Source organism: Ascaphus truei, chromosome 3 (genome assembly GCF_040206685.1).
Source record: "Ascaphus truei isolate aAscTru1 chromosome 3, aAscTru1.hap1, whole genome shotgun sequence".
In the NCBI taxonomy this organism is placed as follows: Eukaryota; Metazoa; Chordata; class Amphibia; order Anura; family Ascaphidae; genus Ascaphus; species Ascaphus truei.
Genome location: NC_134485.1, coordinates 233495775 through 233522045, shown reverse-complemented (window position 1 = coordinate 233522045; position 26271 = coordinate 233495775). Strand labels below are relative to the sequence as shown.

The 26271-nt window shown below is 44.1% G+C and overlaps 1 protein-coding gene across 3 annotated transcripts in view; it reads left to right on the top strand.

The window, feature by feature from the left end:
* The first annotated feature begins 820 nt into the window (after nucleotides 1-820).
* Nucleotides 821-26271, top strand: part of LIMS1 (LIM zinc finger domain containing 1) — a 76020-nt gene continuing 50569 nt past the window's right edge. The window contains exons 1-2 of one of the 3 annotated variants that reach the window (XM_075590342.1): nucleotides 821-1090; nucleotides 12185-12279. Coding sequence is in view for 1 of the 3 variants with exons in the window: in XM_075590341.1 (XP_075446456.1) it covers nucleotides 1062-1090 (29 nt within the window). In the remaining 2 variants the exon portion in view is untranslated. Of the gene's footprint in view, nucleotides 1091-12184; nucleotides 12280-25183; nucleotides 25323-26271 lie in introns of those variants that run through there. The other 2 variants (XM_075590341.1, XM_075590343.1) reach the window with 2 other exon arrangements.

Below are 26271 nucleotides of genomic sequence, written 5' to 3'. Positions count from 1 at the left end.
CCCCCCCAGACCCCCACACACTGACTGACCACCCCAGACCCCCACACACACTGACTGACCCCCCCAGACCCCCACACACACTGACTGACCCCCCCAGACCCCCACACACACTGACTGACCACCCCAGACCCCCACACACACTGACTGACCCCTCCAGACCCCCACACACACTGACTGAACCCCCCAGACCCCCACACACACTGACTGAACCCCCCAGACCCCCACACACACTGACTGACCCCCCCCCAGACCCCCACACACACTGACTGACCCCCCAGACCCCCACACACACTGACTGAACCCTCCAGACCCCCACACACACTGACTGAACCCCCCAGACCCCCACACACACTGACTGACCCCCCCAGACCCCCACACACACTGACTGACCCCCCCCCAGACCCCCACACACACTGAATGACCCCCCCAGACCCCCACACACACTGACTGACCCCCCCAGACCCCCACACACACTGACTGACTGATAATCTTCACCATTATTATATCTGTATAAATGCACGTTCTGGCTCATAGCTGCCGTCACACTGCAGCACACAACGGGTTAATGATGATGATAATGATGAGATGGCGGTTGGAATAATGACATCACCCGCAGGGGGCGGAGAGCGGGCGGGTTGATTGACAAGAGGAGGGCTGTGGGCGGGGCGACTGAATGAGGCCAGGCAGTAAGAGTGCCCGGATGTGGGATGCTTGTTCTGCAGTCATTGGCGCCATATAGGAGGAGGTAAGTGGGCGTGGCTTGCATCCTTTACCCCCCTTTGTCTCTATGGCAACTCCTCCTGCCCGGCTGATTTGCAGTGCAGGGTGGGCGGAGGTGAGTCAGAGCCGGGCGTGGTGGAGCCGGCCGGGGAGGGGGAGCCTCGCGCTCCGGGACCCTGCCCACCCCTCTCCCAGCCTCTCTCCCCCTCATCCCCACCCCTGTCCCTCCTTCCCGCCGCTCTCCGGACTCAGTGACCGGAGCTGCAGCTAACCCAAGTCCCGCGGGCTGTGCGAGGTGCTGGTACCTGTCACACCCTCCCTGACCCCACACAGCGGCTCCGATGCTGGGCGTAGCGGGGATGACGAACAGGTAGGGGACCCTGCATTAAAGCCTGAGAGATGCACGGTTAGCATTGCTATGTGGATGTATTAGCAGAAGTCCTTCCCCAGTGCATGGCTGTTTGCAGGGTAGCGCTTCCCAAGTGGGTGTGCAGAAAAAAACAAAGTTTTCTTTGTCTTAGTTTTATTTCAGTTGGTTGCAGGTCTGTGCTTTCTCATGTTTGCCACATTGCAGGGTTGCAACTTTTAGGTGAGTGACTCCGGCAGATTAGTGTCTCCTCACCCTGCCCACCCCTTCTCACCCTGCCCACTTCTTCTCACCATCACACACACACACACACACACACACACACACACACACACACACACACACACACACACACACACACACACACACACACACACACACACACACACACACACACACACACACACCACCCCCCCCCCCCCCACCTTCTGATTCATTAGTAGGTGGCAATCTGGTTTGTGTCAGTCCATCCTGTGCTTGGCTGCACCAGGGCAGGCTGTGCTTTATTTCTCTGTTCATGTTCTGCCCCCCCCCCCCAGCTTGCATTTGTCTTTTTGTAGTTGCAGGAAAGGGTATTGGGGGGAGAGTTGGCATGTCAGCCTACAGGGCCCCAAACTCCCACCAGTTTCCCTCTGCTCCCCATCCCATGAGCTGATAGTAGCAATAGTTATAGGCACCAGAATCTGTCATTGTCTTGTTTGAATGGATCTGTATGTATATCTTTTATGTAACGCCCACAGTGTACTGGATGCCTTAAAATAGATAATGCAGTACAGGGACTTATAATACAACAAACAGAATCAGACAGTAAGAACTCCCTGACCCGGAGAGCTTACAATCTATGTGTTATGTTGGGAGATTTGGAGACAGCCGGTCTAACAGTGCGAGGTCCTGATCTCTTGCTATACAAGTAATTGGTGCAATCCTTGTACCAGAACCAGCATGAATAGGCCAATCACTGTCGCTCTGTACGTTACATTTCTGCAGAAGAATAACATGAAATTGCATCCCCTTTTTTCCTCCTGACAGTATGACTGAGTTAGGGTGTGGAGAGTTAGCAGTCAATTGATGTAGGAATGGTGCCATAAAATAGAAAATGCTTCCTGGAAAGAGATGTGTATCTTGCTCTTTTTCCAAGTTAACAATAGACACACTTTTTTCTTTTAATAATAAACTTTTTCATATAGCACTTTTCTTCCAGTGGGACTCATTGCTTCACAGCACAGTGCGTGGTGCGCAGCACATAGGAATATTTACAGACGGTCCCTGTCCAGATGAGCTCACAATCCATATATTTTTTTATTTATTTTTGGTGCCTGATGCACAGGTAGATAGTGGTTTGCCCAAGGTTACAAGGATCTGACACCTTCAATTGAACCAGGTTCCCCTGATTCAAACTCTGTGTCTTTGTTTACAGAGTTTACAGAGTTGGCATCTTTACTCACTGAGCCACTCCTTCTCCCTTTTAGTTATGTATGTTTCACTAGCATTGTTCCTGAGCATATCTTGTCCATACAAGGTATAAGAAATCCCCGAGACAGGAAGATGCAATGAATGTGCGGAATGTCTCTGATTTCATGACTCTGTGAGTTGTGCAATGTGCTTTGTAACACCCCCAGGAATTGAGTAGCGTAATTGTAAAACCATATGGCTGATAAAGCAAATGGCACAAGAGAACAGGGCTCTGTAATGTCATGATACAGGCTGACCTCTGCAGCCTTGTCCCCTGTGCACTCTGACCAACTGTTCCCGGGAAAACAGGCTGACCTTTTTAAGTCTTTTGTAAACAAGAAATTGTGGCAAAGGGCATGGGTCACCCAGGAGGTCGCTCAGCATCACGTCGTGTTACTTGGAGACCCTGTAGTACCTTGTGGGATCACTTATTGCTTTAGGGGGAAAGTTCCACTCATTTCTAAAGCAGAATTAGAACTTACAAAACTAAAGTTTCAGGAGTAACATATAGTAGGCAGGTTAACCTTTGCTGAGTGAGGAACTAGCAACGCATTGTAAAGCAATGTTAAATGGAGCGCACTTTGTGTGTTTAATGTACTAGTCCTTAAGACAGCGTGGCGCGAGATTGTCTGCAGGGTTTACAGAGTACCCTCTCGCTTCCCGAAGGAACTTAAATTAAGTGCCGGGGAAGCGGCAAAGGCCTCTGTAAATTGCACTCACCTTGGAGACTCGTCGACATAGCAAATGACGCCGTGAGGTCATGTGACGTCATGACGCCGGAGCCGAGGTGAGAGAGGGGAACAGCCGGCAGGGGGGTGCGGGGAAAAAAGTTTGCGCTCCCCTGCCTTAGGCCGAGTCCCCGCTGGCGCTGAGTGCGCTCATGCTTGGAGAGCGCTCCAAGCATGAGCACTGGGTGTCCTGCATGTGCGCCCGCGGGAGGGTGGGGCGGCATTGCGGGTAGTTGAGCGCGCTGGAAAGTATAATTTTTTTGTTTATCTAAGTGCCGAGCGTGTGCGCGTGCACAGCGTGAGCGGGGACTTACATATATCTATACATGTAAGTGAACGTCGCCCACTCAGCGTTAGCGGGGACGTAGCCTAAGGCCGTGCGTATAGTGCTTGCGACCAGCGACGGGACGGGTGACGTCGCCGCTAGCGAAAGTTCTATTTTGCTTTGCGGCGGCGGCGCGGGCTTCCAGGCATTTGATTTGTTCAGGGGCTGTCACATGAGGCGACAGCCCTTGAAAAATCAAATATTCCCGGCTTCCAAAGTCCGCTCTGTCGCATTGCCGCTTTCGCGCTTACTATACGCACACGCGGCGGCAGCAATGTATTTGTTTTTGGGCGCCGTCACCTGTCGCGGGCACTATATGTGCGGCCTAAAGATGAATAACTGTGTTTGAGGCACAATTGAAGCGCTGTGATTTTTTTTTTTATGTATGTGACAATGTATAATTCTAAATTTGTACCTACCTAAACTGGCAATCGTTTGGTGCTCCTGTTATACATCTGTCAAAATCCTGATTTGTGTGCCTACCTAAATGGCCGCTTTTCCATTTCCATGTCGGTGTAACTCAGCAGCTACAATGTATGCTTATTACTAAGGAAACATTTACTATTACAGTTTTCAGCTCAAACTGCTGAGAATATTGGCACATTTTTACAAACAGGAAAGTGTTACAAGATCTTGCTCTGCTGTGGTAAAACTTGCTATAGAAATCAAAGGATGTCCAGTATATTAAATGGCATTAAGAGTTGAATTTAAAAAAAAAAAACACATTATATTTCACGTTTTGCTGCTTTGAGAGGCATTGTCACCGAACAGCCACTTTAATGTTGGTGTCTGACATAGAAAGGAGATGTTTTCATGGACTTGGAGAGAATTCCAAAATTGAAGACCTTGGGTGAGAATGGCAGAGTTTTACTTTAATCTAGGGCTCAATAAGCATGATTTCTGGAGGATGATGTAAGATGGTAAGTGCACAGTAATTGTTTCAGGATGTGTGTTTTTTTTTTTTGCAGAGGAAATAGGAAAATGTAGATTGTGTCTGGAGACGAGAAGTAACCTAATTCTGCAAATGCATTACAGTGGTGTCTGTTGTAGTCACTCCTGAGTATAAAGTTGTGTGTGTTTTATGGAGGAGGGTGATGGGCTTCGTATCGTGCACAATGGCACCATAGTCAATGATTGGCATAAATAACTGCTAAAGACTGAACATTTTGTCTTTTCATTCCCCCCAAGGGTTCTCCATTTGCCGACAAGGAAACTTGTTAAAAGGGCACAAGAGTTGGTTGGAGAGGCAATTCAAGTGATGCCCACATTGTGAGGCATACATCACTGTGTCTGTTTCTTTTTAGTGAAAATCTGCCAGTTTAAGATAGTGTATATAAAGAAATATTTGTAACTTGTCAGTGAATGCATTGGTCATATGGGAAACGATGGCAAGAATAGCAACCTTCAGCCGTGTTCTCAGCTATTTTAATGGTTCTTTCAAGTTCTTAAATACAGATGAGACAATGCTTGATAGGGAATCCCCTGTTTATCCAAGATAGGTAATTCCTGCTGCTCCCAATCTCTCCTGCGATCTACTTGAAGAAGCACAATAACTATGTCATATAACTATTTCATATAGTATTTTTCTCTTAAGTACTGTTTAAAGTGTCTCGCCCAAGGTCACAAGGAGCCTACATCAGGATTTGCACCAGGCTCCCCTGCTTCAGTCAATGATTTTTACTCACTGAGCCACTCCTTCAACCACAATATCAGGTATCGCAAAATAGACAATATAAACATATTTCAGTACATGATCGTTTTTTAAATGGTGTAAATTCCTATTGGCCCGTGAGAATTAAGGGCCATTCTCTTTCTCCTGGAAGAAAACTTAAAACTGGTAAGAATCTTGAACTGTGGGGTTCCCCAGAGCTGCCAATAGCATTGTTCCCATCCAGTAAGAAGTGCGATAACTGTTTTTATGCACACATTTTCTTCCAAAACACTGAGTGGATCTAAAAAGGGCCGGCTTAGTATAATTGAACCTTTTTAAAATACGCACACAAGAATTTAGCCTAACAGCTGATCCAATTTAGGTTTGAGGGTGGAGATGTTAGGGGGTGTTACATAGTGTGGACATTGGTCCAGTAGCACAGCTGGTCCGGATAGTGTTTTTGGGGTGGTAGCCAGTTTTCAGGGAGTTTTTAAACGTCTGAATGATGGGAGAGAGTCTGATGGTGCATGTAGGGAATTCCAGAGGGGGTGCAGCACATAAGATGTTTTTTAGGTGGGAGTGAGAGGAGGTTTTAAGACAGGAGGAAAAGGTGGATATCATGGGCAGAGCGGAGGGGGCGTTTAGGAATATATTTGGGGATGAGGGCTGAGATGTAAGGTGGGGGCACAGCAGCGGATTTGAATATCCGGCGCCCCTAGTCACTTACCTGTAGCGGCCGCCTCCTTTCTGCTGCCCTCCTTCCGAATCGCAGCATCACCGACGTGACATCACGCGGTGTCACGTTGCTGTGGCAATGAGGCGCCGTGTGACGTCACGTTGGTGATGTCCGCGCTGTGATTTGATGCTGTGATTCGGAAGGAGGCTGCCTCCACATTTAAGTGCCTTCCCATCAGGCCCGATAGGCAAGAGCGCGGTATCTGTATATGGGGGTGGCCATTTTTGCCACCCGGGCCTAATGGGAAATCCGCCAGTGGTGAGGCAGCATCATCCAGAGCTTTGTAAGTCAGAGCTAGGGTCTAACCTTTGATTCTAGAGGATATGAAAAGCCATTGTAGGGATTTCCATAGTGGAGCAGCAGAAGCAGTGTGGATAGATAGGAATAGGTGAACAAGTTGAGTGAATTAGGATTTTAGTGACAAAAGTGCATATCCTGGCGATATTTCGGAGGTGGAAACGGCAGGACTTCATGTGGGACTGTGAGGGTTGAAGGAGAGATCAGAGCAAGGCCGCGCATATACTGCCGGCGATACGACCGATGTCAGCCGTCGCCATTGCGAAAGTTGTAATCGGGTTTGGAGACGTCGCTGGCTACAAGGGGGAAGGCAGCGGGGCTATGTGATTTGGCTTATACGCAGTCACATGGGGAGACTGCAAAATCAAATTCTAGTAATTTACAAGGATTTTGGTAGCGCCGTCGTCTCCACTATAAGCGCACGAGACGGCATCAATACAGTAGTTTTGAAGCACCGTCGCTGGCTCTATAAGCGCAGCCGTATATAGCCAGGAACAGTGTTAATGTAGCAGTTCAGCCTGTGCTTTTTTTTTTTTTTTTGGACCCTCAAGATACTTACTGGAGAAGATGCCGCAGTTGCATTCCCACCAAGGGAAACAAAACCGTGGTTTAATTGTTCCTACATTACGCAGATCAATTGGAAGCTGTCGCGGCTTCTTGTTAACCCGTGTGGCAAGTTAAATACCACGAAATTAACCTGCAGCAACTTTCCCGGTGCATCTCTCGGGAACTGGGAGACCTGCGCAGCTGAAATGAATGCAGTTCAGCTCCAGGGACCTCCTGCTTCCCACACATTAATTAAAAAAATAAATGAAATAAAGCCTATACTGTACATGTTCCTTTTAACAAGTATTTCTTCTACCACCTCTGTCTTGAAGCAGAGCTTACTGGGGGCACTTTTGGGGATATTCTCATGATTAGACTGCAAATTAGACCTGCAAATTCAAATGGGAGCCGTATGTTATATCTGCCACAGCATTGCTATCAGAGCTATCCTATGGCCAAAGTTTCATATAAAGCCAACAAGTGTCTAAATCCTGTATGTTTCAATTGGTCAAAACTAACACATTAGTAGTACCGTAGGTGATAACTCTTTCCCCCTCATTCTTTGAAGCTGTATATTTATAAGGCCTCGTCCAGGGTGGCACTGAGCGGGCGCTCACGCTAGACATGTTGCGACAATGCACGTGTCCTGCGTGAGCGGACGGGCACGCCTGCTCGGCGCTCAGCCGTTTGCCGAGCGAGCAAATTTGAATTTGCCGCTCGCAACCGCGTCACGTGAGCGGTTCGCCCAATGAGGGCGAACCAGCTTCGTGACGTAGAGGCCGCGCCCCCAGACGCGCGCGTACCTAGCCGGCCAGGAAAAGCACGGCCGAGCAGGGCGCAGCGCTGGAGCGCCAGTGCGCCTCTACCCACCCTGGACGAGGCCTAACTGTTCTAAAGGGGTGGTCTCGTTTTCTAGGAATTTGTATTGGCACAGAGTTTCCAGCGGCAAATGAACACATTATTCCACTTGGATCAGGCTGTCCTGAGATCTCCTTCCAAATGTAGCTTATAGAGCAGGGGAATAGATTGGCCTTTACTGCAGATGTGTTGCAGGGAGTGTTTAATTGACTCTGTTCCAATGATGTAATTAATCATTTGGCCTTTTCTCCCCCTTGTATATTCACATGCATGCAGTAATGGCAGCAAAAAAGGATGAAGGCAGGATCACCCCAATATAATCATTCCATGTTATAAAGCAATACTCAGTGATTCCCCTCATCAGAGGAGCCTTACCCCAAATACATATATGTGATTGAAAACTAGTAATGGTAGGTACTCGGCGTTTGAAAAATCCAAAATTCCTGAATTTGCAAAACATTAAAGAGGTGGAAGGCTTTTTGTCAACTCCCAGGATAAAAAAAAGCATACTTTTCTATTTAAAAGTGAATATTGCAAAAGGAATCTGTCTCTTTGTTTTTTTTTCCCACATGAAAAACACACCAAGGTGGCTCTTTGGCACAAATTAGCAAGTCTTTGCCAATATACTTCAACTTTATTTTTGAGATTTCCTTGAAATATGAGGTGCAGGTGCTCTCTAAGCAAGATGTGTGCGGTTTTGGTGGGTTTTGGTGAAGGTTTTTTTTTTTCTCAACTTTTACACCAGCCGCAAATGCCCAAAGTTCGTCCGGTTCATGAACTTGTGCACAAGTTTTGCCCATGTCACCGTGGCATTGCACTGTACGTCAGGAAAGGGAACTGCAGTTTACTTTTTGTTCTCGGCACTTTTATAGAGCCCTCCAGCATTGCACAGGTTAATACTGAATGCACGGTTGTCGGGAAATGAGTACTTATTTGTCTTCTGCCTTTGCTGTAACTTGATGCATTATAAAAAACATCTGGGTTGTTTAAGTCTTGACAGTTGGTTTTGTGACTCACTGGTTGTATAATAACTTGAGGTTGACTTGTTACTTTTGTGTGTAGATTTCCTCCTCTTTGATGTATGAACACCACTTTCGGCAGGATGGGCCTTATTAGTAAAAGTTGACTATTTTCTTTCCAAGCCATTGTAATGTGGCAGCCCAAGCATGACACTTGCTAGCAATGTGTAACTTGCATTACAGTTAAATTGCCATTAAAGAACATTGTGCTTCTTTTCTAGGTTATCAATTTTATATTTCATATTGGTGGGCGAGGGGGAAAAGTGTGTGTGTGTGTGTGTGTGTGTGTATATATAAAAAAACACATTTATTTGTGTGTGTCTGCACGCCAGTGAGAACGTGGGGGTGTCTGAGAACAGGAGGTGGAGGGGCGGAGATGTGTCTGTCACAGATTCAGTGGCACAGAGCCAATGATGGGTGGGGAGTGGAAGCGGGGCAGACTGAGCACCAACCCGCTAACAAAACGCTGGCTCCTAAAAAATGTGACAGGCTCTTGTGTCTGCAGTCCTTTCCAATCTACTGCTGAATGAAGGCTTTCCCAATGTAGTGCAGTTTCAAGCCCCTCTTCTCCACATAGTTCCAACACATTTTTGAATTTCTGCCCCATACTTAACTGAGTGACCACAGCCTGATGTTGTCTGACTGCTCTAAGTGCAGGACGTCTCCTGCATCTTCATTGTTTTGTTGCAAATCCTTTATCTTTAGTGTTCTTGTGGAATTTCTTTTCTTCCACTTTTTTTTTAATGTTCCTATGTTTTTTTCTTGTCCAGCGCTCCTTTTTAATGTTCTCAGAAACCCACACCTACCTCGGTGCATGTCGTCGTAAATTGTTTTACTTGCCCACAAAAAAGCTTTCGGTTCCGATGATGCAGCGGTGGTAATCATTTTTCAAGGATGTTCTTTGGTCTCGGGGATGAAGAATCAATACTTTGCTTTAGTATGTGATGTTAAGATGAAGGAATTGGTTTATCGATGCTAAAACTGCTGTACATTTTGTTTTCTGTCTGGGTAGAAATTGGCAGCAATTACTTCCATTTAAAAAGCCTTTCCAGCAAAAAAAAGTGTTTTTTGAAGATTAATGTAATCATGTAAAAAGTGCATAAATATGAAAAGCTGCATATTTCAATACATAACTGATATGCCACTTTTACATTTTATTTATGTAGGGCCATAGTTCCTAAGCAGTGCTATGCTGTAAGATGCCATATCCCTGTCAGTTGAATGGGTGGTAAGGTGTCTAAAGGCTTAGTAAATATGGCCCTATATTAACAAGAAATTGAGTGCCCTAGTCCGTTTAATACTCCTCACCTACGCTTCAGCATTTTGGGGCATTTCAAATAGGTGGCAGCAGAAAATCTGTGGTTGAGTTAGTCATCCATCTGGTAACTATTTCTGAATGACTCACAACCAGAAAGTTGCTCATACTGTGAAACACTGTGTTCAGGATTTCCTTCTCCAAATGCTATAGATATAGCTATATCTAATCGACCATTATTTGAAACAAGGTTTTTCCCATAATTGAACCATGGCACTTATATCCTGAGCTATTCAACTTTGAGATTCTCATAGAATTCTTGCCCGGGAGAATAATACGGCCCCTGGGGTCAGCCTCACTCAGGCGGCCAATAGAAAGCTGTGACATTGCGATGATATTGATTGGGTGACACTGTGACCATCTTTTGTGTTTTTGAAGTGAAACTTCTTTGTTGGCACCTACAGAGTTTTGATGGGAAAAATGTCTTGCGTTGTAACGAAAATGTATGTCGGAAGTGATGGCGCGGGACTCGGCGCATGCGCAGTAGGGGCTTCGGCCCATGCGCAGAAGGGTCCGCTCAATGCCGCGCATGCGCTGCAAAGGACACACACACACACTAGTAATTCACAGTTGGTATAAATATAGCTGTGCAAATAGCTAAAAGAAGTTACACTTCTTTGCGTTTTGTCACTGAAATTGTTTTGATTTTTAATTAAAAAGATCACCATGACAAATACAATTTCTGTGACAAAACAGTGACAAAAAACAAAAGTTTCCGTTAACATGCGCGCTTTTTTTTTTCTTTTTTTTCTTGCAAGTCCTAGTAGACGTGAAATAAATGACTCAGCAATTGACTCCAGAAAACTCCCTTGTTCATATACGGTAAAACAAATAATTGTGTGTGTATATATGTTTGTGTGTTTATGGGGGAGTGGGGTGATTGCTACTTTAAACATTTCCTTGCCATCAGACCCCCGACATCTGTGCATAATGTATTCGCTGTTGGAGCAATCAAGGGATCCGGCTGGTTCACGGATACAGGAAATGGAAGTGGGCAGCCTGATCATCTCCCAAGAAAGTGATTCTCAACCCTCACCTTGGGACACCCCAACTAGACCTGATTTTATTAATCCTAAATGAATTATCAAGCACACTTGTTTTACGCTTCTCCTATGTAACTATGTGATTAACTGGTTCATGTTAAAACGTGGCCTGTTTGAGGTGTCCTGAGGAAGAACACAGATCTAAATATCTGTGTGTTAGAAAATGCATGTATTCTAGGACCTCTCCCTTTGGATTTACTGCCTAGACGAGCAACTGGTTTTAATATCTGAAGCACTATCTTGGCTTTTGTCCTACATCTCCACAATAAATTATAATATTTATTGGAAACCAGGCTGCTGACTTCAAATTAAAATTGCCAACAAAAGCGTATCTCGAGCTTAGTTGGCAGGGCAAGGCATTGGGAATGTGTTTCCAAATGCCCAGGATAAATTAAATAAATATATATATATATATATATATTTTAAATGGGTTATGTGGCAAGTCCTAGAATTTAGTGCTATTTCTACTTTCCTTTTTTGTTTCCAACTGCACATTTTTGTTTGGAAAGGGTGGGGAATTGGTGGGTGAAGCTCTATAATGGTCATGCAATGGACCTCCGCTTGGCTCTGTGTCAGGCAGAACAAAACGTTGGTCTCCTTGTTGGTGAGGGGGTGATTATTAGCTCTGTAAATTTGGAAGTGTATTTTTATGTAGCGTTAATGGCGTTGTACAATGCTAGAGAGTAGATATTGGCTAAATAACCCAAGTTTGGTACTTAAACACAGTGAGATGACGTTGATGAGAAGCCAATACCACATGCTTTAGGAATGCCAGATCTATGCTCCAACATTACCACCTCTCTACTCCTTTCCCTCAAGGTGTGTTTATGAACTCCTCCAGTGCTACAAGATGGGTGTGTCTGTCATCTGGCAGTGTCAACATAATCTTTGCACTCTTCGGGATTATTTTAGATTCAAGTACAGATTAAATGAATTTGAGTACGTTGTTTGCTTTATGACTTTCCTCTGATTATGTTTAGCCTGAGGTGATCCTTCTTCCTTTATTTTTTTTATTTGTGGGTGGGGGGGAGTTAAGTCTAACTCCCATATTGTGCGGGTTTCCTTTTGCGGTGATGAACAGCTGCAGTGTGTTTTTCCTCCTGTATAATTATAACATTTTTGTCTAGACTATAGGTCAGTGCAGATGTTGGAGCATATAAAGAGAGGCGAGTCACTGGTATTTGTATAGACAAGAACCACCACAATACATTGTTCTGCAAAAGTAAGTGGTTTCAGTTCTGTAGATTATAGATTTTATTCTTACATTTTTGGGATGTCACTAAGTTTGAGTTGTTTTTGCAAATCTCTGCAATAGAGGATGTAAAGTTTGGCATCCTGTATTATGTTCTTAAGAGTGGTCTTTGGATACCTGTGTGGAGCAGGCTCTGAACCACCATGGTGTGTGTCCCTGCCAGTAAGAAAGCAGATGAGAAACCGGGTAATTTTGGGGTGTAATCATTCCAGTACTGAATGGCCACAGAATACATTGAAAGCAATATACTTTAGGGCCTTGAATTTCTGACCGGTTTCATTTTGCTGCCTCCTTTCGTTATTTTTCCCTGTAGCATACATTTTGAAATATGAATCAAATTTCTAGTAAGAATAGTCGCTTGTATTAAAACATCTACTGGTTTTATTCTAACTTTCCAAAAACATGCGCCCTCCTCTTAGTGAAAATTGAATCTTTGAAATCTGTAAATCTGTGGAGGTTGGTTTCATATATACATGTTAATGGGTGTTTGTGGTAGTACACATTTTAAATGAATAACACTCTATTAAGCCCAGCAAGTTATTTCATGCTCACTAAACACGATGAGCTATAATAATTATATGTTGTCTCATTTACAAATAATGTCTCATTTATGTCACTAGTGTATTTATTTTTAATTTATTCCATGTGTTGTGATACAGAAATCGTGCAAGATCTTTCCTTAATGTTTCCCTTTTTTTCTTTTACAATATATGTGGCTCTAATGGTTTCTCAGGCTGTTTGTGGCCAAAGTTATTCTTGCAGGGCCACGATTCAGTAAGACAACTGCTGAATAAACCAAAGGCATATCTGGGACGGTCTTGGGCATTTTGGCTGCGACCAAAACGCCACCGAGACACCTTCGTCGCGATGTCCGCTCCTGTTATCCATCTGCCGCACCACGCGCTCTGACAACCGCATGTTTAAATGTCCCACGAGACATTTAAAGATGGCGCGCCTGAGTGGCCTGTCTAGGCAGTGTAACGGTCCCACACGGGACATGTAAACATGCAGTTGTTGGAGGAGTAGACCTGGCTTGACTTGTTGGGTGCGCGACGGACAGTGAGCAGTCGGGCGCAGGAGTTGCCCTGTGGCAAAGTGTCCCGACTGCGGGACGCCGGTGGCCTTGTAGTCGTGGCCAAACGTCCCATTTGAATCTGGGATGCCTGGGTGTTGCATGCTCCTAGCACAGTTGCTGTCCGCTGTCCGCTGTCCTAAAGGCAGTTACAAAATATTGGACAAATGTTAAAAAGGACAAAGTTCAGACCGACTTGATGATTTTGCTCTCACGGGTGTCTGAAATTCTTGATGCATTTGGGAGAGATTTTTATTTTTACATAACAGATTTGCAGAAGTGGTTTTTTTTTTTAATTGTCCTAATAGCAACTGTTTTGAATTTTCTTTAACAAGGTTTTAATATTCAAGATATTTCTACTGAGACACAGGATTTTATATATTTGTATTTTATTAGTGGCTCAGCATCTCTCATCTTCCAGGAAAGGCAAAAGTTCCAGAAGTTCTGGTGTGTAACAAAGATATACAAAGCTTTTTTTGATTACTTTGAACGTAAATATGGTTTGTGTTTACAGACCGCTTCTAAACAGTCAGCTTAAGGGCTGGCTATTGAAATGATTTCATTTTTCAAGTACCACATCCATAGGGATGTTTTCTAGCAATTAATACTTCAAAAGTATGGGTTGCAAACAAACTGTTACTATTTTAATTTCCATAATATTTACATTACACAGTATATGCCTCCTTGATCATAAACAGAGCTTCTTATTAATCATAATTTTAAAACCCTAGTGAGTGCACCTAGTTTTCATATGCATAGCCGCTGTGGATATATTCCCCATCAACATTGAAGTAACATAATGGAGCTCCTTGCAATAAGAGATCAGAGATACCAAACCAGTGTATCCCATCTTATTCTAAACCACCTTGTTTCACGAAGCCTGAATGGAATTAAACTTAACACGTTTCCATGCTTTAATATTCCCACATTTGATGTATTTTTTGTATTGTTTTACTACGGTTTCTAAATGCTCTCTAATTTTAAAGCGGCGCTTTCTCTGCTCCATTTTTAGTGATGCGGGAGTCTCCCTGAACTGAGATACTTGCTGGTAAAGTTACTGAGTTGAAATCGCTGCCAAATCTCAGGCCAATAGGAAGCTGCAGCATCATGGGTTGTTGCTTCCCATTGGATGTCTGTGACGGAGGAGGGGCTCCCCAGCCCCCCTCCTTCCCAGCCCGTGCTTCTTACCTTCCTGCTCCATGCTGCCCGCCTCGGAAGCGGGCGATTGCACTCTGTCTCCCCTACCCCCTCCTGCTACGTTCGGCAAGCGCTGCTGGAGTGGGGTAGGAGGGCAGCAGTGGAGCAAGGAGACTATCGGTGGCCAGCGGGGTTACTAAGGGAGTGAGGGGCGTAATTGTGAGTGGCCTGGGAGGTCTGGGACCCTTTTGAGATAGTGGAGATACCATTCTCCCCAGAAGCCACCAGGGTATAAGAGTAAGTTTGTGGCTCCAAGTGAGAGTTTGTCATCACCGGGATTGGGTGGAAGGTAGCCCAGATATGAGCGTAGCTCTTGAGGTGGGTTCCCCCTAGTGGTCCTGGGTGGCGATGCCAGCATCCTAAGGCTGCGCTTATAGTGACGGCGACAGCAATGCGATGTCGCGCCAAAACAAATGCATTTTCGTGGGCGCAACAGAGCGACAGCTCAACCAAAATTCTTGTCAGTAGAATTTGATTTTTGCAGACGGTCTCCACATGTGACTGTCTATAAGCAAATCAGAGATCTTCTATTGCATCCATTGCCTGTGTGTGAACATGAACTACTACTGTAAAGTGTCTTTTTTTTTTTCATATGGGATTTTACAGAACAAGTACAATATTTTTTATCTCCGGTGGCACAAACTGTTCCCCAATAAAAGCTGCTGTCATAAAAAAAGGGAGAGAAAATACGTTGTTTTTGCTTTTGGCTGCATTTTTTTTTTATTGTGTCTATTACAGCTCAGGAGTTTCCCTCTGGGTAAATAGGAGGTGGCAGAACCAATATATAAAATAAGGACTACCAAGAACGGTATTTGCGTGGTGCCTTTATAACCTGCATATACCGTAAGGACTGAAACCTTCAGCACAGAACAAGACACAAGTGGGCGTGGCCAGTGCCATTGCCGAGAGAGGCTGGGGAGTAAATATGATGCGGTTTCTTGCCTTTAGCCAGACTGGAATCAGAACAAGCAGAACATGTGTACAATCTCCTGTCTCCGCCCCCCTGCCCTCCCCCTTGCTGATGTCACTGGCCTTGTAGCCAGCGACGTCTCCAAAACATAAATTATAACTTTCGCGACAGGTGACATCATCGATCGTGTCACCGTTACTATAAGCGCAGCCTAAGGCTGAGATTATACCAAGTGCTGCATGGCGGCAGCGCTAGTCTGTGACGTTACCCTGCGCTGCCACCGAGCAGCCTCTTGATTATACCGGGGAGACAGGGCAAAGGAGGCATGGTGGTGGCGTGGCCGTGAGCGGTTCACCCTCATTGCCTGATCCGCTCATGTGACATGGCTGTCGCCAGAGAAACTAATTTGGACGTCTCTTCCCCAGCTGTCCGCTTTGCAGTACGGCACGCCGCGACTGTCGCCATTGGTATGAGCACTGCAATTGGATTTATGCAACTTGTTTTGGCGCCGTGCCGCACCACTACATGACGCCACATGCATTTTTTAGGTTTAATCACGGCGTAAGAGACTAGGTTAGTAATAGTCAGAGTAGGTTTTTGGGTACTTTTTTAAATATTTTATTTATTTATTTTTTATTTTTGTTTCACCCCTTCCCGAGCGAAAATCCCTAGCTGTAGTTAGGACCGAGTTGCTTTCGCAGCAGGCAGTCTGGATAAATTCAGTGGACTGGTGACCCGCTGTTCTGGGTACTGGCAGTGTGCCGTTCCGTGACAATCACCATTTACATACCATTTAAAAACCGGGTAGTAATACTGGCAACTTCACCAGTAATTATCTCGGAAACTGGGGGAAGATCCTCGAGCTTCAAATAGTGCGCTTCAGCTCTGGCTGGATCAGCTCCAAACCTGTATTACCAAAAACAAAACAAAAATGGAGGTTATTTAGGATGGATTGCTGCTTTAATGTCTGTTGTAGCCCAGGGGGTGCACAAACTATTAGAGTTGTGACCTCCACCTCTTGTGCCAGACTCAAATTACACAGCGGGGTCAAGTGACTTCATGATGCCGCGTTGCCATGGCGACGGGCGTCAAAAGCCGTTGCGGGTCATTTGATGTCACATCACACGGCCTTGCGCCACGTTGCCATGGCGACGCATCACGGCAGACTTCTGAATCAAGGTAAGTTGAGTTGCAGAGGCCTCATGTGATTCCCCCGGCATTTAATTTAAATGCCTTTGGGAAGAGTACGGGGCCTCTGCGACCGCCACACCACCAGTTTACGCACCCCCTGTTATAGCCTATGTTATACTGTGAACACTGTTGACTATCTATCCTTCAACTTTTTGTTGCCTCAAAATTTGATCATTTCGCCTCTTTGGAGCTTTATGTATGAATTTGCTTTAGAAATAACAGTGCTCTTTCTGAATTGAATCATTCAGTTCTTTCATATTTTGCTAGTACAAAGCTAAGGTCATCCTGTGATAAAGAAATGAGAATTCAACCACTGCTCTCAGCCTCATTAAATGTAAAAAGGTTGTTAAAGCTGCAGTTCAGTCTTTTTTTTTTTATTTTATTTATTTTTTTACTTCAATAGTTTCATGTGTGCAATCTCTACTTACCTAAAGAACTGTATAGCTGCCGGTCAATTCGTTCTCCATGTATTGATAGGCGAAATTTGGTGACATCATTAGAGCTGGCATATGTTTTTATTTGCTTCTGTCAGTCAGCAACTGATGAGCATCACTCACTCAAGGATCACTCACCTGGGTGGAAACATCGCAAGAAAGGAGGACAGCGTGGGCGGCCTACGGACGCCGTCTTCCTCGGCTGAGCGGAAGATTTGTTTGCCTTCAACTACAAGATCTTGCGTGGTTCTTCCACAAATGCTGTAAAGCCTTTGGAGAGCGTGAGTACGCTCACTACTGTTTTTCTTCACCCGTACACTCCTGGAAAACATCTGCACAATCGGTTTCTTTTTCTTCTCCCTACTTGTTTGAAGATGTGGTGTTCCAAGCAGACGACGCCAGTGAAACCGCCACATCTGATTGCAGCAGGGCTGTGGAGGGCCGGTTGGCTCCCACTTCGCACAGCAATCTTGTTCCAGTTTAAGTATATTACACTTTGAGTGGTTGCTTCACTGCACTCCCCTATCTCTACAATGCACATTCTTCAGAACTTTAGGATTGGTTCACTTGGGTTGTAGCAGCATTTCCCTCCCACCCCCCCCATACACTAACTTTATTGTATATACACTATTTTTCCTATCACAGTTATATACACCAATTGATTTGATTAATACAACCGTTATTATATATTTATCATGGAACAAGAATCACATTTCTGCCTGACCCGCCTTCTGCTTGTCAGCTCCTTAAAGCTGCAGTTCAGTCTTTTTTTTTTTTTTTTTACATTTATTTTTTTACTTCAATAGTTTCATGTGTGCAATCTCTAATTACCTAAAGAACTGTATAGCTGCCAGTCAATTAGTTCTCCATGAATTGATAGGCGAAATTTGGTGACATAATTAGAGCTGGCATATGTTTTTATTTGCTTCTGTCAGTCAGTGGAAGCTCATGAATATTCATGAGCACTCCTGCACTGACATGTGCTAGAGGGAGGTCAGCGCTGACAAAGGGGTGTGCCAGAGCTTGTGACAGGACATGAAGGGGCAGTGTCTTAGCAAATGGTTGTTAAAATAGAATACAAGAAAATTGGTCTTTCAAAGTTGTTTTTTTAAAAACAGAAAATGCTAAAAGTGTTTTTTTCTTACTACAGAACTGATTTATTATAAAAAAAACACACATGCAGGATATTGACTGAACTGCAGCTTTAAGAACAGTATGAAGTCTCTAAGAAGGCTTTTCCCACAGCAAATTGTTAAATTAGCATTTAACATATAAATATCCAATCTTGGGAGTTGTAGTAGTGCTGTATGTAGCGCTCTTAAAAGCATAAATTTATAATATACTCTGTGTAAAAGTGTCTGATATAGACCGATCACAGTCCTATGTAAAAGGGCCTGCAGAAATGGATGGGTAAGAAATCTGCCACCAATTGGAATATCTAGTTTGTATCAAAACATCTAGTTTGTTTTTTTCTTGTTGTATAAATTTGATTATTCAAGTAAAATTTTATCCCCTTGCTAATTTGCATGCATCCATTTGAGGATGTTATTGAATGTGTTGTGAAACTGCTCGTGGAAGATGTCGGCAATTTCCACACAATTCCTCAGGACACAAAAGTGGATTCACGGCATATTGAATAGGAACCGAAGAGTTAGTTGGAGATTCTTCCCACTCCCCAAGAAAAGCAGCTTTTGCCCATTAGGAGGTAAACGATGGGTGGTTGGTGGACCAGGTATTCTTGGTGAAATTGGAAGTGCGGGGGGGGGGGGGGGTCACTCTGGGGCTTTAGGGGAGGAATGAGAGAGGCAAACGAGTATCTAAACAATATGAAAGGGAATGGTGCAAATCTCCACATGAGGATGATTTATTTGTATTCTATTGACCTCCAACAGTCTTTGCACCTGATAGTTGTGGAGCATCTTGTTGGTGAAGGGCTGTGTACATGATGTCTACCATCATCAAAACTATTGAGATTGGTCATCTAATCAATCTTTTATAACTCCCAAATTGGATAACTGTACTGATGAACCATAAACTTACACTATACTCCATAGGGGAACTTTTGACTAATTTGGTGTAACTCATAACTGTCATGTGGTAGATCTACTACAGAGCAACTAAGTGAAAGAAGAACAGAGACGCATTTATTTGGGACTGATGAGTGTATTTGACTGATTTGTGACACTATATGCTTAAATGGATTTATCTATATTTTGTTTTGTGTACTGTAATTTGCTCTACAGCCATTTCTTTGTTATATTTCAGTATATTTTTACATGGCATGTTAGGCTTTAGAAGCCATTAAGGGCCATATTACCAAGACACGCTAAGTCATAAGACACCTTCTGGCCCATTGTCAAGAATCATAGAAAATATATCCTGCCGTATTTTGAATTGGTTTGCCTTTAATCTCTGCTTACCACCCATATCGTAGTCTGTCCCAATGAAGTCCGTAAATAGAATACTATAGTCTCACACAAGATGCTTTGAAGTGTGAGGAGAAGCTTCTATCTGCTTTTGGTTTGCATAGTTTTTGTAACGTATTGTATTGTTTGGCACAGGGTTCAGTTGGATTAGTCTTTATTTTTTTTATAGAAGTGCAAAGTTGACTCAAGGAACATGTAAAAATAGGAGAAACAAACAATAGTACAGCTGATGGCTAAATCAAGATGTGAAATGATCCAACACAGTACTGTATATATTTCCCACTCACTGGATGTGAGAGAAATCAACTGTTTTTCCAACAACTCTGGACTCCAAACAGATTTGTTTTGTGCTCTCTGATGAATTGAAGGCTCAAGTAGTGTATAGATGGGAAACAGAAAAAAAACCATGCTGCAAATATAGCTTTTATATTTAAAAAAAAAAAGAAGAAACGGTACAGGAGTGAAAATACACTTGCATGCTCCCTGACAGACAAAGCATTGAGACCACTCCAGGTCTGAAGGAGACGCCGACTGGAGGTTCCACTCCCACAGGCACCGCTTGTCAGATCCTCCTGTCTGTATGCACAGCCTTGCCGGCGATAGCGTCACCGTAGAGAGGTTGGACGAGTCACACGCTCGCTCCGGTGCAGGAGACAGAGTGGGAAGCGGGCACCTCACTGCTGCTTGGTGGTCTCGCCTCCAAAGTCCACCCTACGCGTTTCACTTGGATTTTGAGCTTCCTCAAGGTTTAATGATCTCCCCAAGAAGAGGGGGGGGGGCCGCGGGCGGTTCATAGTGTCCATAAGGTCAATGGCGCAATACACAATTTTACAATAAATTATAAAATCATGTAAACAAGAAAACGCTATTTAACAGTGACCATTCATCCAGCAGGATTAAATGCAGGTATAAAATTCTAGAAGAGAAGACAAACGAGTTAATCAGACACATCATTAATACCTCTCCTTTGCCATAGAAAACATGAGGTTAAAAAAAAAAAATGGTGTGCGCGCGTATGTATGTGTGTGTGCGCGCGTGTGTATGTGTGTGCGCGCGCGTGTGTATGTGTGTGCGCGCGCGTGTGTATGTGTGTGCGCGCGCGTGTGAATGTGTGTGTGTGTGTGTGCGCGCGTGCGTGTGTGTTCCTTGAGTCAAGTTTGAGCTTTGGATTTTTGCTGTTCTGTATTATGGATGTTGGGAAACATCCTTTGAAAAACCATCATCTTCTCTAAGGCCTCGTCCAGGGTGGCGCTGGGCAGGCGCGCTCATACTGGCCGCGATGACGCATTGCGGCAATGTGTGTGTGTGGCCAGCGTGAGCAAGTGCCTGCGCCCGCTCGGCGCTCAGAGCAAGCAAATTTGAATTTGCCGCTCGCAAGTGCGTCACGTGAGTGGCTCGCCCAATGAGGCAGAACCAGCTCCGTGACGTTGCCGCACCCCCAGGCGAGCGCGCGCCTAGCCGGACACGAATCGGCCTGCCGAGCAGGGCGCAGCGCACAAGCACCAGCGCGCCCGTTCCCTACCTGGCTGCCGCCTAAGGATGCTTGTATAGTCCTTTTCACATTTATGTATTATATTCACTTTAGTGTTTGCTTTGCGCTTGTTTTTTGTTGTTGTTTTTTTTTAATGGAATTCCTTTTCTAGTTAGGGGTTGATTGTCCTTTCTGCTTTACTGTTTTTGAAAAGTTGCAGCTGTAAGGTAGCAAGAATGCGCTTTTTTTTTGTTTGTTTCTGCACCTGAAATGTTGTGGTCTCATCTTAAGTGTTTTTGTTTCTTAACTGTGAAGAATGAATTAATAATTGATTTATAAAAATGATAATTGGCGACACTGTGCCGGATCAAAAAAAAAAGTTGCAAATCTTTTTGGACCCTTTGTAATAGACTGATTTCCATAACACTTGTGCTACAAAACCGTAACTGAAAGGGTCTTGCTGAAATGAACACATTATTCTTTAAAAGGGAATGGAACGGCATATAAAAGGTAGTGACGTCACTACGTACCATCTAGCACTATCACACTTCAACTGTTCTCAAATAAAATGGCAAGCGTTTTAAGAAGAACTGTATTTTAAAGTACGGTGTAATTTGTGTATGAAACGGTGATCTGCTACTGCACGAGAAGTGGGACTTGTTGCCACCTGGTGGACGGTGTGCGTGTTACCACTTAAATGGCTATTTATTGTTCCCGTGCAGAGTGAGAGCACATCTTCTGCAGCAAAAAGCCTTGCAATCAAGTAGTTGAAAATGGAGCGTGTGTACATGTCAAACCACAATACAATGTGATAGCAGACCGTTTTCATTAAAAAATATATATGTATATCTTTATGTAGTGCCCACAGTGTTCTCCGCGTTTTACAAAGAGACAATACAGTATAGGGAATTAATAATAATATTTACAACAGTCAGATAATAGGAAAGGAAGTCCCTGCCCTGGAGGGCTTAGAAGCTAAGTGATATGGATATATGTAGATATCTGCTGCTGTTAATGGTGTATTTCAAGGTACAGTCTGAATTAAATGAAATAACGAATTTAATTTATATATATTTTTTAATCATTTTGTACCCAGTCCCAGACCAGTATTATATTTGTAGTTTTTCTTTCTATTCCCCAAAATAAGAGAAAATATGAGGATATCTCTGGAAACCTTCAACATAATAAAATATATAAAAAGGCCCATGGAAATGTTTTTCAGTCTAGTGCAGGCCTGCACAACTCGTAAAGCGAGAAGGGCCGAACTGCTCCAAGGAAAAAAAATTTGGGCCGGCAAGGGTAAAATCATCATCATCATCATCATCATCATCTCTCCTCCAGCACCTCATCATCATCATCCTCATATATCTCCCCCAGCACCCCTCATCATATCTCCCCCAGAACCCCTCACTATCAACCTTTGCGATACTCCCCATCTATCTCTCATACCCCCATTTCTCCCCCTCACCCACACACAATACTCCCCCTCCACATCAAACACACAATACCCCCCTGCACACCACACACATCCCTCCCCCCTGCACCTTGGATCATTCTCCCCCCGTGCACCTCACATCATTCTCCCCCCCTGCACCTCACATCACTCTCCCCCCCTGCACCTCACATCATTCTCCCCCCTTGCACCTTGAATCACCCACCCTACACCTCCAATCACCCCCCCTGCACCTCGCCGGGGGAGGGAGAGGGGGCTCAGCTTGCGGGGGAGGGAGAGCTGACTCGGGGGGAGGAGGGGGGGAAAGCCGCTGCCGCCGCGGGCCGCACAGTGAGTGTCGGCGGCCCGCATGCGGCCCGCGGGCCGCGTGTTGTGCAGGCCTGGTCTAGTGGCACAAGTTGAATTGCTAGTCAGGGTGCCTTTTTATAGCAGATTATTCATACAAAAATAAAGTCCAAGTATAAATTGATTTAGAACTAAAAACGTATGCAGTTTTTACCGTTCAATCTGCAGGTGATCACCTCACATCAGAAATGTCCTTGTTTTACCGACCTTAACATTAAGATCATTGAAATTGTGCTAAATGCCTCCCGTTTCCTAGCTTCCTTCATCTGGAGCAGTCGCTGGGCTTAAGATTTCCTTATAAGGATGCTGACTCAGACAGACTCTCTTATTGGGAAGATTTTGACAAGCTGCTGGATCTCCAGAAGTGGAGAGCTGCCGATCTAACAATCAAATAATTATTCTCAATGTCTTTTAGAGTTGTATAGCAAACTCTGGTAGAGACTCCTACAGCATGAAACTCACCGGCCATGGTATGTCAGGGCGATGTATTTTTGTGTAGAACGAATGAAGCTTGGTTTCATATCAATGTTGTGTTCAAAAGTCCCTCCTAGAACCAACTACTGATCTGGTTTAGGGATAAGATCTGGTTGATGCATTTTGTTTATCAAAATCCAGCAACAAGTGTGCTTTTTTTTTTTTTTTAACCTTTTGATTAGAAATGTTTTAAATTTGTTACAGAAAAGTAGTTCTAAAAGGGGAAAAAATGTCAAACCAGCTGTACATATACGTAGCTAGCAACACCAGAATCTGACAAGACTTTAACGCTTTAACCAATCTAGCATGGGTCATTAATCTCTAATTGCAAGGAAACCACCTTTGTTCAAATTTTGTCTGATTCATTTACTGCACTAGTGCGCCTAATTCCAATACTTCCCGAACTCCCCTCCCTCGGGGAAGGATGAAACTTCTTCCATGCAGCTGCCAGACAACACCTGGAAACTGTCAATTTATTGTTTCTAGCATAAATTCCCTTCAAGTAATGACCTAAAAAGGAAGGTGCAAGAGGGTTCAGAGGTAACTACAGATCTGTTTCCAAAAAGTAGGAATCCTAGGGCAACCCCACAAAATACGGGTCATGCTGCACCACTCAACACAGCTTCTCCTACCAAGAGGTGAAACCTTTTGTAAATATTATTCAGCCTGACGGGCATCAAATAACAATCTAAAGGAATTTTGTAGCTATTTTCATTGAGTGAGTATGGCAGGTTATGCAAACTGTGGGGCACGCAACATTTTCTATGGTGGGTGCCAAACTGAGCCCTGTACATCTGGCGCTCTTCCCCACAACATTTTAAATTGCTTGCCAGGGCAGAGCGGAAGGGGCCTCTGTAACTGCCTCTTACCTTCTATCCGGCTTCTCCTCCTGCATCTTCTGATGGCATTGCCATGACGTCACAGAGGAGGAGGTGCCAGAGGGCGGCACGACTTTAAACGTTTCCGCACCCCTGGAGTATGGTAGAGATGGAGATTTTTGCTGCACTTTTCCAAATGTCTATTCAATGGTGAAGAGACATTTCTCTTTTGTAACTACCATTTTAAGCATGAGTATTTTTGGAGTAGATAATTTAGAGGACATATGAGGAGTATTAGGCACTTAGTAGCAGTATCAGAAGTAATTCAACTCTCCATGTCTGATTTGTGCTTGCATACCTTACCGAGCTCAAAAGTTCCAAAGTTAAATGTCTAAACTGTAGGTAACTACTGTATAATGCAAAAACAAGGGGGGGGGGGGGGCGTATTGGACTGCATTACAATATGTTCAAAAGGTCTAACTTTCCTCTATCCAATATATCATTAATCCTTCTAAAGCCCCAAGCAGTTCACTGGAATAATGTTGAACTGATCAAAATATACAAACTAGAGGTTGAGATCTGGTCCCAAATCTCAAAGTATTTTAGCACAGGATGAGTAAGACAAGTCAGGCCTATCTAGACTTCGCAGCCATAAAATGCCATTCAGTTGTGTTCTAGCCCAGGGTTTACTAAGCATTTTGGCGTGCCATTGGGTTGAATGGGCAAGGAATACATGGATGGTTAATTAGATGGCTACATGGAAGGTTGTTGGTGACTGTGACCCAGGCCTGGTAATGAAATTTAGACTCAAGACACTTTTGTTTTTATATGCTTTAGCATTACTATTGCCTTGTGTGAAAGCTTCTGTGTATTTGGTGTGCTGCTAGTAGTGCACAGACATGCCTAATGTCTCTAATATACACTGTAAGGAGTTCAGGTCCTTAGACTTGTACAACTCAAAGCAGGAAATGCTGCACAGGAAACAGATGTCTATGCTGATAATTGGCATGTATATGAGTCTTTGGAAACTCTTCCGGCTGTGCTATAGTTTCCAATCGTGGATGAGAGAGGAGGGAGAAATAGTGCAAATATTATCTCAATGAAAGATTATTCAGTATAACACTGGAAGTTAGATGAACAACATTCCATCACTGCCCCTGCTGCAATGTGTTAACAGAATGCTGACCACCTGAGCGACCCATTGTGCTGTCCACTCCATCCTGTGAGTAAAGTATATACTCATGTTCTGTCTTGTGTCCAACATACTTGTAACTTTGGCAAAATACAGACATCTAGTGCTTGCCAGGCTCTCTTATAACTTGAACATGGACATGTTATGGGAGGGAATGACATGCATCAGTTCTCTCTAACTTGGCCCAAATGCAATATTGTAGTGTTTCTTTTTGCATGGCATATTGCACTATTCTGTACATCACTAATTACTGGGGGAGTTGGCATTTAAGCTCTTTATTTGGAATTTATAATATACTCCATTCCAGTGGACAACCTGTACATGGCCACTATGGGTTTTGCTACATTAAAGAATTCTGACTAGTTTTGTTTCATGGGTTGGTCAAGATACACCTCCCAGATCCAGATCTTCTCAAATTAAGCAGTGCGATTGAAAGTCTGGATGTTTAAATTATGAACAGTATTTGTCATTTTCCCATTTCATTGTAAACATCTGCTGGGTCCTCTTCCCAATGTACTTTGTGGAATGAAGCCAATTAGAACGGGTACGTTTTACTAAAATCTCACTATACTTCGCACATCTATATTGCTCTTTAACATGGCAGTGCTAGATACTTGATTAAAGAAAACTTTCCTGAATATGAAAACTGCGTTTTTTTTATCGCTCAAGTGTTATCCACAGGATATATCCTGCTGATAGGAGGATGATATTCTAAGAAAATGCTGTTTTGCTATGGATTAGTGGTTCCCAGTGCCAGTCCTCAAACCCCAGAAGGTTAGGTTTAAGAATATAGCTGCTTAAACACGGGTGACTCCATTCTTTTGATAGATCCATCTATGCTGCAGCAGGAATATCCTTAAAACCTGACCTGTTGTAGGTTCTTGAGGATGAGTTGGGAACCCGTCCTATAGATCCACTAGAGAGAAGACACTGACCTGCACTTGAAAAGCTTCCCTAGGACAACCCTGGTCGGAGCTTA